Source organism: Ambystoma mexicanum, chromosome 1p (assembly GCF_040938575.1).
Source record: "Ambystoma mexicanum isolate Mex_15411 chromosome 1p, UKY_AmexF1_1, whole genome shotgun sequence".
Taxonomy (NCBI): domain Eukaryota; kingdom Metazoa; phylum Chordata; class Amphibia; order Caudata; family Ambystomatidae; genus Ambystoma; species Ambystoma mexicanum.
In genome coordinates this window covers 657,092,800-657,109,595 of record NC_090921.1, presented here as the reverse complement: position 1 = coordinate 657,109,595, position 16,796 = coordinate 657,092,800, and the positions used below count along the sequence as shown (strand labels likewise).

The 16,796-nt window shown below is 45.4% G+C and overlaps 1 protein-coding gene across 2 annotated transcripts in view; it reads left to right on the top strand.

Annotated features, from left to right (window-relative positions):
* The window catches only part of LPL (lipoprotein lipase), a 251,284-nt gene extending 235,152 nt beyond the window's left edge, over window positions 1–16,132 (top strand). For both annotated transcript variants that reach the window (XM_069649721.1, XM_069649722.1), the window contains exon 10: window positions 12,253–16,132. In XM_069649721.1, coding sequence (XP_069505822.1) covers window position 12,253 — 1 coding nt within the window. In that variant the 3' untranslated portion in view covers window positions 12,254–16,132. The remainder of the gene's footprint in view (window positions 1–12,252) is intronic.
* The last annotated feature ends 664 nt before the right edge of the window (window positions 16,133–16,796 follow it).

Below are 16,796 nucleotides of genomic sequence, written 5' to 3'. Positions count from 1 at the left end.
CTTCCGCTGCAGCCGTGGGGGCATCCCCGCCGCTTTGCTCCACAGAGCTGTCACCGCCCTCTTCTTCACGTGGTGCTGTGTAGAGGGAGACATAGAACACAAGCATCAGGGTACTGTACAATGGTCCCCTAGAAAGGAAGCAATAGCAGATGAGTGGCACTGTCAAAGATCACTTCCATCATGTCCCTCCACAACACATGGCTCAGTGCAGGTAAAAAACATGCGGTAACAGGCATGGCGCATGCTATGGACATTAGCATACATGTCCAAGGGATTCTTGAAACATACAATGTTGTTTTGGGACTCACATGCATCATGGGCCATGCCTATCACATGCACACACTTCACCCTAGTTTTATCCATCTGGCCTCGTACACCACAGACACAGTGGATACAAGGATGACTAGGCTGCATCAGTGAACCTGAACATTGCGACAGACATGTGTCATGCATCCCTGGCATTCACAAGTCACAGACACACAGGTCAGACACACAGACATGGACAGCATACATGTACATGACATCAGCACCCATCCCTCACCCCCACCCATGTCCAGGAACAGAGACTGGCATGCTTTCATGTGGCCATTCCGCATAGGGCAACCCATGTTGCATTTGAACACATGCACCAACCGTGTGGTTCACACATTACTGGTCTCACATGCATGACGTCCCTGCACACACACATGCATACATGGCCTATGTCACACATACAGGCAAGTATCAGACAACCAGCACACTGCGACATGCCCTGTCTCACACAGCAATGCTTGGCCACTTACCGCTCAACTCCAGACGGGTCTGCCTCTCAAGGATCTGGGCGTGGAGCGCTGGGCCTACGCGTTCCAGGACCCTCATCTGGATGGTACACATGCGGCTCCGGCCCCCCTCCACGAGGCGCCGGGCCTTCAAGAGGGTCCTGGACCTGCAGTCATCCCAGCGCTTCTTGACATGTTGGTAGTCGCGGACTGCCACCCTCCGCGTTGATGGCAGTCACGAAGTCCGTCCAGATCCGAGTCCGTCCTTCCTTGTTGGCGCGCTTACTTCCGAAGAGGGCATCATACTGCCCCAGGACTTGCTCCATCAGGACACCAACTTCGGTGGCAGTGAAGCTGGTGCCCCTCTGCCTCTCTGGCCGGGGGTTGCCAGTGGTGCCAGATGTTTCAGTGCCCGACATGGCAACCCCAGAGGCAGGAGTGGGTGGGCAACTGGGTCCTGGGGCTGGGCTGTGGAGCGATGGTATCCCAGTCGGGAGTCTTCTGTTCCAGCAGGGGTGGACACAGCAAATGGACCCCTGCAGATGGCTGATGTGCAGGCACCAAATGGCAGGGCACGGTGGCAGCAGGTAGGCAGGCAGGCAGCAGCAGATGGCTCGTGGGAGGCTGCTCGGGGCTCTGGGGAGCAGTAATTCGGCCTTTTGGGCAGGAGTGTGGTCTTCCGTGTGCTTACGCGTGGCCAGCTTGATACGGAGTGATTTGGCACGTGAAAATCTTGCACGTCTGCGTGTAAATCGAGGAAAGGCCCTTAGCGCGTAAGCGTTTCAGCACGCATACGCAATTTCATTGGACCAAAGGCCCTTAGTGCGTAAGCGCGTCTGTGACGTTTCGCGCACGGGCGTTTCCCTGGCAGTGCTTGTAGATCCCACGTGCCTTTACATTGCTCTGTACATGCTTTTCGTGGGGTGCGGTGCGTGTGTTTTGCAGCCGTTGGGGTTCACACGCTATTACTTCTCAGCGGGTGTTGGCTACGCGTTCTTCTACACGCAAGGCAGACAGTGAGTGGTAGCCCGCTCCCCCAGGCCCGATCGCGTGAAGAACTTCACGTGAACCCCCGTGATACACGTAGCCCGCTCCCCCAGGCCCGATCGCGTGAAAAACTTCACGCGAACCCCCGTGATACACGTAGCCCGCTCCCCCAGGCCCGATCGCATGAAAAACTTCACGTGAACCCCCGTAATACACGTAGCCCGCTCCCCCAGGCCCGATCGCGATGCGAACCCCCGTAATACACGTAGCCCGAACCCCAGGCACAATAGCAGTATGGGACATTCATCACTGCTGTATATTGCCGCTTTTGTGATGCGCAGGGACGCCACCGCCTGCCTTCGTGTGGTGGACGTGTTTAGGCCTGTGCGTGTCTTTGGCCGTGCGCGGCTTTGCCCTATTCGATTCCATGAATACGTGTGGTTCGCGTGCGTGTGGGCGTTCCGTCTGCTTCCCAGCAGTACATCCCAGTTACGCCCTTATTTTCGTGCGTTGTTCCCCATTCCGCGCGTTACGCCCCGTGTTCCGCCCCCTTTTTGGTGTGTGCGCCGAGGTTGTGCGCTTTCACCGTGCGCGTCGCACACGCCGTTCGGGATGTTTCAGTGACGTGCGCGCCATGCACGGGTTTGGCGCACATCCCGAGGAAAACACGCGCACGGACTTCCATGAATCGCCTCTTTTTTCGCGCTTGCGCCTGCTTGCGCATAGATTTTCGGCGCACGTTTGTTCCATGAATCGGCCCCTGAGTGTTTTAACACTTTTCGAGACTTGGATGGTATTTTGACCAATCAAAACATTTCGTGGTTCATTTATCTTTTGGGATTACTAAAATGATGCCAATACATTTGTCCTTCTAAACCATTGTTCGGTGCAAGTTTCCTGTAGAGCTTTTCAACTTCCCCCACATTGTTTTCAAGTTACCTTCAATGAGAAAGTCACTGATTGAAGATTCAACTTCAACATTTGTTGCTTCGTAAGACACTGCATTTGGCGGCATCTTTCTGCTTAGTGTAGGATTTTGTCGTAAGACATTCACGACATGTGTGTTCCAACATAGCTTGTGATATACAATTTCCCTTGTTTGAGGGTCTCTAGAATCAGTACAATCACTAAGACAAATCTTCAACTGCTCTCTTCAAACGGATGCCTGCTGAATCACCTGCTATCAAATATAAATTATTTCTTCTTTTTCCTTCTTTATTTCAACAGCATGCATGTATTTCTGGCGTACGTAGGTATTTTTTATATTGTAATGCTGCTTCGTTCTACTTCTTCCTCTTCTTCAAGGATGGGGATAGATGTCTTTGGCTCACATAACTGTTCTCCATCCAATCTTTTGCTTCGATCCATGTTTGCCTTATGAGTACATTGCTTATAGCATTCTGAATGCTATGATGCTTTTTCATTTTTCCGTTCTTCGGGTGTTAAGTTGCCTAATTGTAGACTTCTGTTCAACTATTCATTATTGTTAATACACTCTAAAACCTTTTCATAACATTTTGGATTAACCATGGTAGATTTCTTTCCTTGCAGGCATAAGATACACAAGGAAAAGTCTGTTATCCATTTTCTTTTTTGGCTGATAGTGGACGTTCTACTTTTAAATGACTTTCAATATCTGGAGGCATCGGCATTTTGAAAAAAATAATTTTACTGGAAGATGGAATCAAATTTCACACTTCCGCTGCTCTTAAATAATGCTCACAGTTTCTTTGTAATTACCAGAACCTGTAACAAAATAGAAGGAAAAAATAACAAAAAAGATCCCTAGAAAATGTTTGATAGGATCACTCTGAAAGGAGTTATAGATCAAATTCTGATTCATAAATTGTAGTGGTGACCCTCTTGGATTAATGATGTCAAATTAAACACCAGGTAATACATTATTATATTCTTCGTTTGAAATGCACCCCTGATATTTATAACCTCCCTGTTATTTCTGTGGCATTTACATGGATTTTGAAACAATATATTGACTGCCAGATAGGAATATGTAATGAATGCCCTGTAACTGCACGTGCACCTGGCATTAATTAGGCAAGGCCAACAGAGAGGTGATTCAAAGACTAGAAAGCCTTGTTCTCAGATTCAGTTAAAAAAACGACATCCCCACCTGCGTATCACTTAATTGCGTCTGAACATCATGAAAAATACCTACGATTGCTGATTCTAAATGTGTTAAAACCAGGTGAAAAGGGTTTTCCTTGTCTGGAACTATCATGGGTACATGATACTCAGATTGGAATTAAATAATACTGGCACGAATGACCTTGTGGAGTGGGCACTTGTTTTGCCTTAAACAATACCAGGGTTCTCTAACAGTTAGATTTCTTTAACACCAAACAAACTTGTAAATTAGAGGAAGCTGGCCACATAGTCTACGGTTCACTTGCATAGGGAAACCCCTGTTGGAAAAATGTTTTGACATAATTCACTTCCAAAAACATGAGAGAAGGACTTATACAGCCCTATTTACTGTCTAGTTACCCTTTGAGATTTATTTCTCTTAAGTACAGTGTGCCAACGTGGTGCTTACCGCCTGGCAACCAATGACATGGCGAGTTACAAGTTGGACCACACATGCCAAACCTTTGATGAAAAATTCACCAAAAAAGGTAGGAAAAACAGGATTCACATCTTTTAGGTACTATGGTGAGCCGTTTTGCTTTGATATGCATTACATTGCATCCATGTTGCGCAGTTAACTTAGAGCTCTTAAAAGACCTTCAGAGCATCCTTGTCATGCCCACATTCTGTCATGTGTGTTAGATTTCAACAAGTTCTGAGCCCTTTTGCAAACTCCAGTCTGTGCATTTGCAGCTGACATATGAGCATGGTAGAGTTTATTTGTTTTTCTTAGACCTATGTGTTCAGCAAGGACCTAGCCGCAAGGGTGCAGAGTGCTTTAGATTCCTAACCGGGCACATTTACATTAATCACCTTACCTGCAGTGTTTTGTTTTATTATGCTGGCTTCCAAGGTGAAAGGTAATGTTTAGGAAATTGTGTATAGCAGCAGGTGCATTTGAATGTCATTTACATGGCAATGCTTACTGCCCTCAGTCTTACACGAGACGTGAGGGTAGCTCTGTGGCAACGCACAGGTCTCGGAAGCAAGACAACGATGAGCAAACACAGGTTCGAATCACACACCCGCGCTTCGAAGAAAAAAAAGAAAACCTGCCCTTCCACAATGAAACTAGCGCCTAGATACCTATGGGTTATGTGCGCTGTAAATAAATAAATAAATAAATAAATACACAGAGTCCTTTTCCATTGGCCTACATCACGGTTTCCAGCACATTTCATCTCCGTCTGTGGAGTGAGTAACAGGTGGCACCTTTATGCTGATAGACTAATGTCGTTAGCACTCGGGTGGGCACGAGCAGCTTGCTTCTCGGCCTTTAGTTGCTAGTATAGTAGAAGCCTGCGTTCCTAGCAACCTCTCCCCTCATATAAACAATAGACGTTTGATTGCATATGTTTACATTAGTCATCATCACCCTCCCTTGTTAACTGCACCGCCTCACTGGACCCCTCAACTTTGAATCCCTTTCCTCTCCGGCACCCGTTCCTGCTGGGGGATTGTAACTCTACACAGAGCCCGTGGCGGTGCAGGATATAAAGAGGTGGTAATTTCGTATGATATGATATGATATGGCATTTGTAACGCGCCTATACACAAGTGTTTCAAGGCGCGAGTAATGGAATTACTGCCGTTTTTCCCACACCACCAATATCTAGTTTTTGGCAGATTTACTGTTGTTAAATTACTGCATGATAAATCATCCAATTTTTGGAGGAAAAATGTCAGATTCACCTCCAGTTTATTGCTGCTGTCGGTAAATCGGCCACTTTTCCTTAAATAATCTGTGGATTTACCACGTAGTAATTCTGCCAGCTGTAAATCCACCAAAAATCCCTCTGAATTCCTATGGACTCTTTAAATGGTGAATTACACCACCCTACCACCACCTGTAATCCCATGGTAACGTCACAGGACCAAGTGGCGGTAACAGTAATCGAGTTTGGTGGTAATTCAGCAGATTTGCTGCAGTAATGAGGCCCAAAGTCCCTGCATGCAGTGTTTACCCTGTAATAACTCATCCACTAGCCCTTGGAACTGTCCCTCATGTCACTCTGGCCCCTTACCAGAGACTGGCGGCCCATTACCAGATAGTCCAATTCACCACCATGGGCTCTATTGCCACAGTTGGAGTGCTGAGACTAAAAAGTCTACGGAAATTAGCCCTCAGTGGGGTTGGGAAAGGGTGTGATAAGCACTCATAATTTACTCACTTTATCTACAAAGTGCTCTGAGTGGCAGACACCTTTTAAATCATCTATTTATATAGTGCAGGGAAGGTCTGGAGCTTTCAGTTGATCAGGAGGCAACTAGGGATGACATGATCACGTTTTCAAGGTGATTGACCCATTACTTTTAGGTCATTTCTCCTACAAGTGTTAGTATCATAGTGTTTGGCTCATCCTTTTTATTTCTATGCCAAAGGCTCTCAAATCTTAATCTCATTCTTCACATCTTTTTATGACATCTGAAGCCTGCAAGGTAGTTCTGTCTTCGAAGGCATGTGTGCTGCCTGCAGTCATCTGTTATGTGGGGGCCTTAAGGCCGGGCCTCAGTGCTGTTACCGGCTCCTGAAGCCTGCAAGGGATGGGGGAGTCAGCACACTGGGTATTTAAACTCATTATAAACTACTCCTCATCACCAGGTGGAATTATCATATACGAAGCTACCCACATCATAGACAGGTGTTTCCATCACCCACACAGTACTCCTTCCATTTGTCAGGCGGAGCCATCATAGAGCCAAGTACTCCAGGCCTATGCCAGGTTTTGTCGTTGTATGCCAAGTTACACTTCCACCATGCGTCAGATTTTAACTTAAAAACTCCATGCCACCATGTATAGTATTAACATCTAAGGTCTGGTACTCCTTGATGCAAAGTATTGCCACCATAGCCCAGGAGCGCACGCTGTCAGCTGTTGCAATTATATAGCCAGGTACTGCCTTAGTTACATGCATTATCCTTCTATGCTATGTTTCTCCCCAGCATACACCCGTGTACGGTTCCATGTGAGAATAACTAATGAAATAATAATAAAAACTTTTAAAACTAATAATAAATAACAAAAAAAATATTTTTCTCTTTTTAAGTTTGGGAGAGGGGGGTCCCCCCCAAGCCTGCCATTTCCCTAGCTTTTGTTGCCCCCCCCACCTGTTTTAATCCCTTTCCCCACACCCACCCCATGTATACTTTTAACACAAAATTAGATATTTATCGTTAGAAAAGTTATTTGTTATTTTCATTTCGTTATAATCACTGTGTACCCCGTGTACGTATCCCACTTGACAGGTAATGTCATCATGCAGTTATGCGCTAAAATCATAAAGTAGACTTTGCCATTATATGGTCTATTGGTTATGCCATGTGTATGAGTTTATCATCAAATGTCCTGCTCCTCTACCATTTGCCATTATTACAATTAAAGGTCAGGTACCCACCCCATTGCTTGGTGTTGCCATAACAACCCAGCTACTCAGCTCATTGTCAGGTATTGCTACCAAAGGGCATGTAATAACATACATTGTGTGTCCCCTGCACTTCTACTGTCACACTTGCATGATCTGAATGAAACAAGGCCTAGTAGGATCGTTGTCTTGTACTCCCTAAGTATTCCCTCCATTGTCTTGTGGCGCCTAGAAACACCAGTGTTCAGGCACATTATAAATGACATATATGATATCATAAGGCTAGGTGGTCACATGTTGTCAGGCATTTTCATAACTCCAGGTCCTCATGCCAGTAACCAACGTGCAGGAGTGGACCACAATATTGCTAGTTGCTCCATGGCCCCTGGGCTTTCTTAGTGGTATTACCCACATTGATCGTTTACAAACGATTGTATGGTAAATCTGGCCGAATTCGGCCAGTACCAATCAATCGTTTGTAAACAATCAATTCACTACCAAACTTGGGAAGCGGGGGTTGCAGGGGTGTCCCCCACTCCCCATGTTTGGTAGTGATAGCTTTTGGGGGTGGCGGGGGTGTCCCCTGCTTCCGTAGGTTTGGAGGCTGGGAACGGGAAGAAAAAAAAGGAAAAGTGCACCCTGTGGCGTCAGATCTGACGTGTGTAGGAGGGACAGATCCGAATCTGCAGGGTTAGAAGATGAGCAGATGACGAATAGGTAAGGTGGGGTGCGAGTGTTTGACGGTGGTTGGTTTTTTTTTTTCGCTCACGCGGATCTGGCCACGGCAAAATTAGCCTCACAGCCGAATTGACCACAGTCAATTCGGCCGTGAACAATTGTGCCATGGCCAAACCGTATACATCATTTTTATTGTCTCCTGGAGCAGCCTGAAGCAGAATGGCAAGGGAGAGAGTGTATAGCGATGCTGCATTTCTTTATATACAAACTAGTGCATGCAAGAGGAAGCCTTGTCCTTCTGCTTCCTCTCCCCCATGATCTCTTTGCCTGTGACTGTGGGGGTAGGCTTAGATGCTACAAGGTGTCAGCGGGGACACTGGAATGAAGCAATGCTGCAATCTCTCTACCCACCTAACCCCGAGCCCACATGACCAAGAATATAGAGGTTGGTGGGGCAGAGAGCACAAGCAGGGACTGAGCAGGTGGCAGAAGGAGAGCAGGAGTGTCATGTTCCCCTCCCACTGATGTCTCAGCGAAGCTTGAGAGGTGCACAGCATCCCTGCTCTCGGGGTCCGCCATGGTTTCACCTACACAATTTATATAGTGGACTGTTCTTGGAAATTTGAACGCCACCACACGCGATATATATAGCTGCGGGGCAGCGGGTTTGCAGGAGCGAGGTGAGGCAGGGAAGGAGAGTATGATGGACCCCCACTAAAAGAAAGAGAACGACAGATGGCAACAATGAAGTTGCCACAATCAAATGTAACCATTGGGGTAGGGGAAGAAAATATAACCGATCTGACTGGGCCTCCATCTGCATGACGCACCCAGATTAGTGGAGGATTGTGTCAGCGAACGGTGTAAACCGAACTGAAACTGCCAACAGCACATCACGGCTGTTGCCACAATCAAATGTAACCATTGGGGTAGGGGAAGAAAATATAACCGATCTGACTGGGCCTCTATCTGCATGACGCACCCAGATTAGTGGAGGATTGTGTCAGCGAACGGTGTAAGCCGAACTGAAACTGCCAAAAGCACATCACGGCTCTCTTGCGCTTTTCCCCACTCAGTCCTTCTAACTGACACTACCCTCTTGCTTTTCAGATGCGCCGGGGCGGCAGGGCATTATGCAGGTCGTGATAGTGCACAGTATAAATATCCTTCAACATAACATAACATAACATTTTATGGAACGGAATTGCACGCCGGCGTGAATTCTTCCCAGGATACATACAGCAGTATTTTGCCCATGTTCTGGCATGCGAAAAGAACCATAACTAAAATGTGGGCATCCTTGCACGTGCAGTCAAAAAACGAGTTGTTAAAACGGCCAAGGTCATCATCTCAATGCAGGAAATAGAAACAGAGGACCTACAGAAGACATGATTTCCTCATTGAACAATGAACTTCTAAATCAGGTTTATGAGGCTAATAGCAAACGTGTTAAACTTATTTCCCCTACAGTCTGTTGCCTTTCCACAGATATGATATGATATGGCCTTTATAACGCGCCTATACACAAGTGTTTCAAGAACAGCAGTTTTGTAGGACAACTTTAAAATGTCATAACAATTCTTTACGCCTACAAAACAGCCTTCCATACAAATCCACTAGACGTTTTTCCCATGCTTAAAATATCACGATAGCTGTGGATGATAATTCGTAGTTTTCTACCCTTTTCGCATTATAAAAATGTAATGTTCAGTCTAAGCACTCCTGTGCTTCTGGGCTCTCGTTCCAGCGCTATAGAAATAAAATAAATAAATAAAATGTGAGCACACTGAGTAAAGTGCTGAGTCTTGTGCATCCGTATGACATTGCCTGTGGGGCTCCGTGCTCTGCATTAGCCTGGAGGTGACTTTTAATACCCATATAAAGTACAATTGGGGTTATTATGTAACTTATTCCACATGTAAAGCAAGCATTCCAGTCGGCATGCCTCACAAGGCTCTTGCTTTGGAATCCCCCTCCAGCCTCCACGTGGGTGGGTGGTCCAAGGCCTGCTGATGCCAGCAGTGCCTGGCCCTCTAACCACTCTGCTGCTTGCTGCCAAGAAATACTTGGGCCTCTATCTCTAAAAGAGTGGTCCCAATGCTCTACTACTGTTCCTCCTCATGTCTGTCCCCCTGTGATGTAAGTCTCCTTCCCCTAAATGTGGTAGGGATTTCTGTAACCGAGCCCTTTGTTTAAAGCTATACGTTTTTCTCCAAAGCCGCTGCACTCCTTCCATTGAAAGAGGGGGACACGCCCGCAGCCCGTGTTCGGTATAATAGGATTCGGCATTTTCGGTCTTATCGAATGTGCAGTAAACTTGCATTTCTTTTTCAACATGTGCTACCGATTCCGTGATAAGCACATTTTACAGAGCGGTATTCACTTCATTTCGGAGCAGCAGCTCAACAAATTGAGGTTGTAAAACCTTTCAAATAAACAACCCAAGATGTTAATACTCCAAAGACCTCAATCGATTGTTGTAACTCCATTCAAGACCACTTGAACAATTGGATACGGTGCAGAATCGATTATTGCAACTAAATTGTAGCTTGTAATGACTTTAATCAACTGCCAAATTGATGCCAGTTGATTGCAACTCTTCGTCTGCTCAACTTGTCTTCATCTTTTCTGCAGTCTCGCGTAAAGAGACTATCTCTATTATTGTTAGACTGAACCCCACCACTTGCACATAATGATCCCTACACATCCTTCATCATAAAGGAGTGTATTTCCCACTATCAATACATTGATTAACACTTATTTTGTATTCATTCATACCAAAGGCCTTGAAACAAGCTTGGTCACTCCATTACTAAAGAAGCCCACGTTGGACCCTAGGGTCTGCTCTTACTTCTATCCAATCACTAACGTCCGATTTCTGTTCTGGACATGGCAACCACATTCATTTATGGAGTAACCTGAACTACTGGTAGATTGCAATTGGCTTTTATCGATATCAAAGATATCTTGCACCAACTCATTGACAATGGGGAGGCTGACCTACTTATGCTTTTGGACCTATTATCAGCCTTTGACACTTTTGACCACAATATATTAATTCAAAGATTCCTAAATCTGTTGGTGCCTGCGATAATGCAACCTCATGGATCACCTCTTTTATGTCAAATAGATCCTTGATTGTAAAGATCGCTAACTGTCCATCTTGCCCTGAATTACTTACCTCTGGCGTGACTTAAGGCTCCTGCAAATGTCCACTTCTGTTTAATATATACATATTTGAAACCTTTACACAATCTCCTAGCTGAGCTCGGAGTCATATTTCAAACTTTTGCAGATGACATACCAATTATGTTTAAACTTGGAAAGAATCCTGATGGTAATATCACATACATTCGATCCATCTTCAAATATTGAGATGGATGGAATAACATCGGCTTGGACTCAATCCAGAGAAAACAGAACTCACTTCTCCTTGAAAATCTGGTCCTCAATATCTTCACAGTATCCAGAAATCAAGCTATCCAGTTTTTAAATTCCAATCTAAAGAAAAACACAGACCTTGGTGTGAATCTCGATTGCATCCCCTCAGTGCAAGTCCAAGTCAATGCTGCTAATAGTGCATCAAACGTCCACCTTTATACTACAGAGACAGCTGCAACCTCGACTCGGAAAATCATTGTGCCACCATCGCCAGAGTAATAATTAGTGTGTGAATTGATTATTGCGGCAGCACCCAAATACCTGCTCAGTCTGATCCAAGCTTTACAAATCATAACTGCTCTTATTGTAAATACACACCAAGACACATGCGCATTTCCCTGGTACTTGGAAGACCCCACTGACTTCCAGTGAAATCACGCATTCAAGCCTCTCACCTTGGCCCATGAATCTTTTCATGGACATTTAACCACCTGCATTAAAAATCGTCTGGAAATATACACTCCACTGTGTTCCTTAAGATCTAGTTCATCAAATTTACTTTCCATTTCCAGATTCAAACGATCTTCCGTTCTAGTTCGCACAAGGACATTTCTCGCAGCCAAACTCAATTCTTTGCCAGGCAGACTGCACCATATTAAGAAGCTTCTTCCAGAAAGGATATTAAAACCTTAGTCTTCCAACTCGTAATCTCTCTTGTTGCCTCTAGGTAGAGCACTGAGATACCTTATTGTCACAGTGCCATCAACCTGCAAATACAAAAATACAATACCAGAAAATACAAAATATACAAAGCTACTATTTACAGAAAATAAATGTGGTCATGATAGACGGCTATTTCAAAGTAATTTGCCTTTACTGATTTAGCTCCGCCTACGTCTGTGTTTGTGGAATTGACGCTTGCCTTTCGTTTTTCTTGCAGATCCTGTATTGAAAACAAAAAGGAGTGGAGAGGTATTGAAGCAAGCCTCTTACTTTTTACGAACTGGACCGTCCATACTGGAAGACCATTTACAATTTTCAGTTACAAGGAAACATTCCCTGTTACAGACTACCCACACACAATACTTGACAGCCGCACTGTCTATAGGCAAGATGGTTGCCTCTCAGCATCCCGGATTTGCGTAAACTCACAAATTATGCTTTTGCTTTCAGTATCCAACTATATGATGTTCTGCTTTAGAGTAACTACCTTAGAAAAAATTCTTCGGAGATGTTAGACATCATATATGATGGTATTTATTTCACTACGTCCTTGAGGTCTGTATATGATCAGGTTTATAAACACGATAGAACTTAATAGTGTTCGCAGGCTCTCAACATATGCATCGATAATCTTGTTTTCTGAAACCTAGTTTAGTTTTTATTGCCATTAGATTAAAAGTGTAAAGATTTTTATTGAATAATATCTATATACCGTACACAAAATTATTTGTATATTCCCTTTTTTCCAAATTTAATATTGATCCATGACTCGATTACGTATGGTCAAGAATAGACTCTTGTTGCATGAACCTTGTGACGGACTCCAGTGATCTCCAGGTCCACTGTGTTTCAGTTGGGAGTTGAAAGATTGCTCGCACGTGCCACCATGGGGCAATGCTTGCACCGGAAGGGGCTTCAATACAGACATTGAAAACACGTTGAATATCACCTTCTGCATCAAACCACAAGCACTCATAAATTGCACTAGCAAGTGACTGCACACGAAGAGACATGCTGAGGCGATCCGGTGGAGATGCCCGCTACTTGCGAATGGAAAAACTCTTGATTTTTGCCACTGGTTTCTTTTTTTAGAAAAATGTCAATAATACCAATGTTAAGTGTACTTTCATGTTAAAAAAAGGGTGAACTGTTTAATAGCAAGTGTGCCCATGATGTATGACACACACCACCGTCGAGCAGCCTCTAGCCAAGAACCCTAATGCTTGGCCTTTTCCCCATATTACCATGGTCAATTTTCTGACAATTTCATACACCTATCCCGTTGTTGCCCATTTAGATCCGACAGTGCCTTCTGCGTGCAGAGGGGATGATCAACAAAGCTTCTGAACCACCCACATTGTAAAATGGCAATGAAGCATGGTTGACATAATCAAAGTGCGTGTTGGCTAAAGTACATGTTGCAAACCCTAAGCGCTGAACCTTCTAGTTACATGCTGAATTGCTGCGCATACGTCAAGTTTGGCGTTGCAGGTCCCAAGCTCTTGAATGAATGACCTCCAAACCTTAACATGCAGGAGAACCTTGCCAGTTTCAGGAAAGAACCCACAACTCTCACCTTGCTTTGGACCTTCTGTTGAGTGAGGCAAGCTGCCCATGCGGGCTTTTTGATGCCCGATGAGACCCAAACGCTCCAAAGCAGCGGCCTGAAGGCCCTCACTTGAACAGCACAGGCGTCCCAAACAAAGAGACCTTTAACAAAATCCTACACTCATTCCCGTCTTCACTTGGAATCACTCTACTTCTTGGGAGAAACTCCCAAGCTGCAGTCCTTACCCATTGCCCTCTGAACACTCCACATCCCAGGGTGGCACCATGACAGGAGCACAGCAAATATTCTCGCTTAGTTCCTAGTCACAATAAAATGGCCACCTGCAAAATGAAAAATGGCATTTCAACACTGCATTCACAAAAGCAAACTTTTCAAATGGGAAGGGGTACCTTCAGTTTCTCCTATTATCCAGGCAAAAATGCATACTACATACTTAAACTAAAAAGGGCAAGAGGTACTTTACTATGAAGAACCATAAGAGAAAATGGTGGGCTTCTATTTTATGAATCACAAACCTAACTGAGCAGATGTGCTCCTTTGTCTTTGGACAGCATCATTCAACAACCTTTCCCGCTTTGGCCCAATCACTTGACAAAAAACCTGCGTAACCCACTTTTTTTTAATGTTAGGTTGCAAGTGTGTAAGATACTAATGTCTAGTGTACATGACGAATGCATCAACACTTTTTGTGTGAATGTTGTAGTGGGCACATTTTGTTATGAACCATGTGCATAATCGGACTGTTAATTCGTCCCATAGCTTATAAGGTTGGCAGGTCCCTCTTTGTGCAGGCTGCCAAGCTTTGGAATTCGCTCAGCTGCTACCTTGTATCTTCTATGGAGCAAAACAAATGCCTGTGACACATAGCCTTTAAGATCTAGCCATGTTAGTAGTCGCAGTGGCACCCTCCTTACATAGCTGCACCCGAGTGTGTGCCTTGGATGCTGGGCCTGTAGGCCATTCAGCTGTCACGTAGAGTGAGGAACAAATCCCAGAAACACATGTGCACGTTTCTCTGAGGTCCCCTGTCTCCTTCTATGTTTCCGCAGGCAGATTTCGCAAAAACTCGTTTTGCTGAGTCCAGCACCCCGACCCCTGTTATTGTCCAATGTGGGCCACACCCCCACAACACTCTCCCTTCCCCACCCTCCGTCCCTGCCACAAGTGCCATCTTTTCCACAGGGTCACACCACCGCCCAGGACTTTAAGTGGCGTAAGAAATCGACAGGGGGGGCCTCATTTGGGGGCATGGCTTGTTGGAGGTGCGTGGCCTAAAAGAGTACCCAAACCATATTAAGGTACACAAACAAATATATAAATAAGCATTCATATATTTGTATGCGTACCTTACTATGGTTTGGGTAATATGCAAGCCATCTTTTATAAACATAGATATATGTAACATATTTCTATGTTTATAAAAGATGGCTAAAAGTACAGAAACCATAATAAGGTACGCACATAAATATATAACGGCTTATATTTGTGTCCGTGCCTTATTATGGTTTGGGTACTTTTTTATAAAGCTTTGCCGACGGACAAAACCCGAGGCGTCTTTGTCCGTCCGTAAAGCTTAACAAAAGATGTCTTGAATTGTGCACTTTTCAAGCCATCTTTTATAAACCTAGAAATATGTCGAGTCCCCAGGTTCGCTGAGGGTTAAAGATGCCTCAGTGACCTGGGCAGGGTGAAACAAAAGGACAGTAACTTCCTCTGGTGACCCCTCGGTCGAGGGGTCACCAGAGGAATTTACAGTCACTGACAGAAGTGCCAGCCAGCTAAAGTGTTGCTGTGACTGGCTGGCACTTCTGTCAGCTTGCCTGACTCAATGGCGGGTGCATCTCCAGTCCGGCTGCGGCCACGGCAAAGTGTCCCGCCAACGTTCTGGTGGGACTTGGGTGCCCCAGTAGGGACCCGCCTAAATCCCACTTTTAGGAGACTGCCGGGGCCCGGCACCGGCTGGCCCCGGCCCACTTAAAGCACTGCCCCGCCACCCCCCCCCCGTTCCCAACCTCACATACATACCCACATGCTTACCTCACCGCTCACACCACCACCAGCCCCACCTCTTGTAAGCGCTGTAAGCACATGTGCTGTTGCCCGATAGACTGATCTTCAGCAAAGGCAGCCTGCAGGGGAATTGTATGCTGCGAAAGCACACTATAGCACCTGTCTCCCCTAACAGTGGCTGACACGTCAGAGAACATGAATGTCTATTTATCAAGGGCACAGCTATACGAATTTGGGTGCCAAACAGGACATGTATGACCTCATATGTCCTTCTGGGACATCCTCACCGTAAAGCAGTTTGAGAGAAGCGGCAATATGTACACAACTATGTTCTGCTACTGCACCTATTGCCATCTAGTGTGATGAATGGTTAGCCTAATTAAGAAAAGGACTTCAATTCCTGTATGTGGCATTACATGTTCATGAAATTGACATGTGTTACATTGGAAGATAAGTGTTATACTTTGCTTTAGAGCATCAATACGAAATAAAGTAACTTGTGGTCGTTTTTATTCAAGATGTTTCCCTTTTTTTGTGCTGCCCATCATCACAGTATTAGCTTTTGCTTAACTTTAAACACCTGGGTGCGGAAGAGACACCACCACCCCATAGACCTGTTTTTTTCAAGCAGAGGGTGCAGAATATGATTGGTGGGTTTTCCTTGTTGCATTTGCAGTAAAAGCTGCCATTTCTTTTCTTTGTGTCTCATATTTGTTCTCCAAATTAATCATTCCTCTCTGCATAGTTTAGGTCATTAATCGTGGGTTAAGTAAGACCTATTCTTCCCCGACACCACACTCGATGGGGCCGGAACGAGACAGAGGAACAGTTTTTCCATCCCACTCCTTGTCATGGGGTAGGAACTGATGCATCTCGGCACAATTTGGCACCCCTGCTTGTGGTGGTTCGAAAGCCACCTAGTCTTGCCTTGCCCTAGATTTGGCCTTGCTTGCCTGTCTGTGGTGCTGGAAAAGGCTGCCTGGTTGTGCCTTGATCTAGATCCCACACTGTTTAAGGATGCCTAGTCTTGCTCTGGCCTCGATCCGGCCCTGCTCCCATGTCTGTGGTGCTGTTTAAGGATGCCTAGTCTTGCTGTGACCTCGATCCGGCCCTGCTAACATGTCTGTGGTGCTGTTTAAGGATGTCTAGTCTTGCTCTGGCCTCGATCCGGCCCTGCTCCC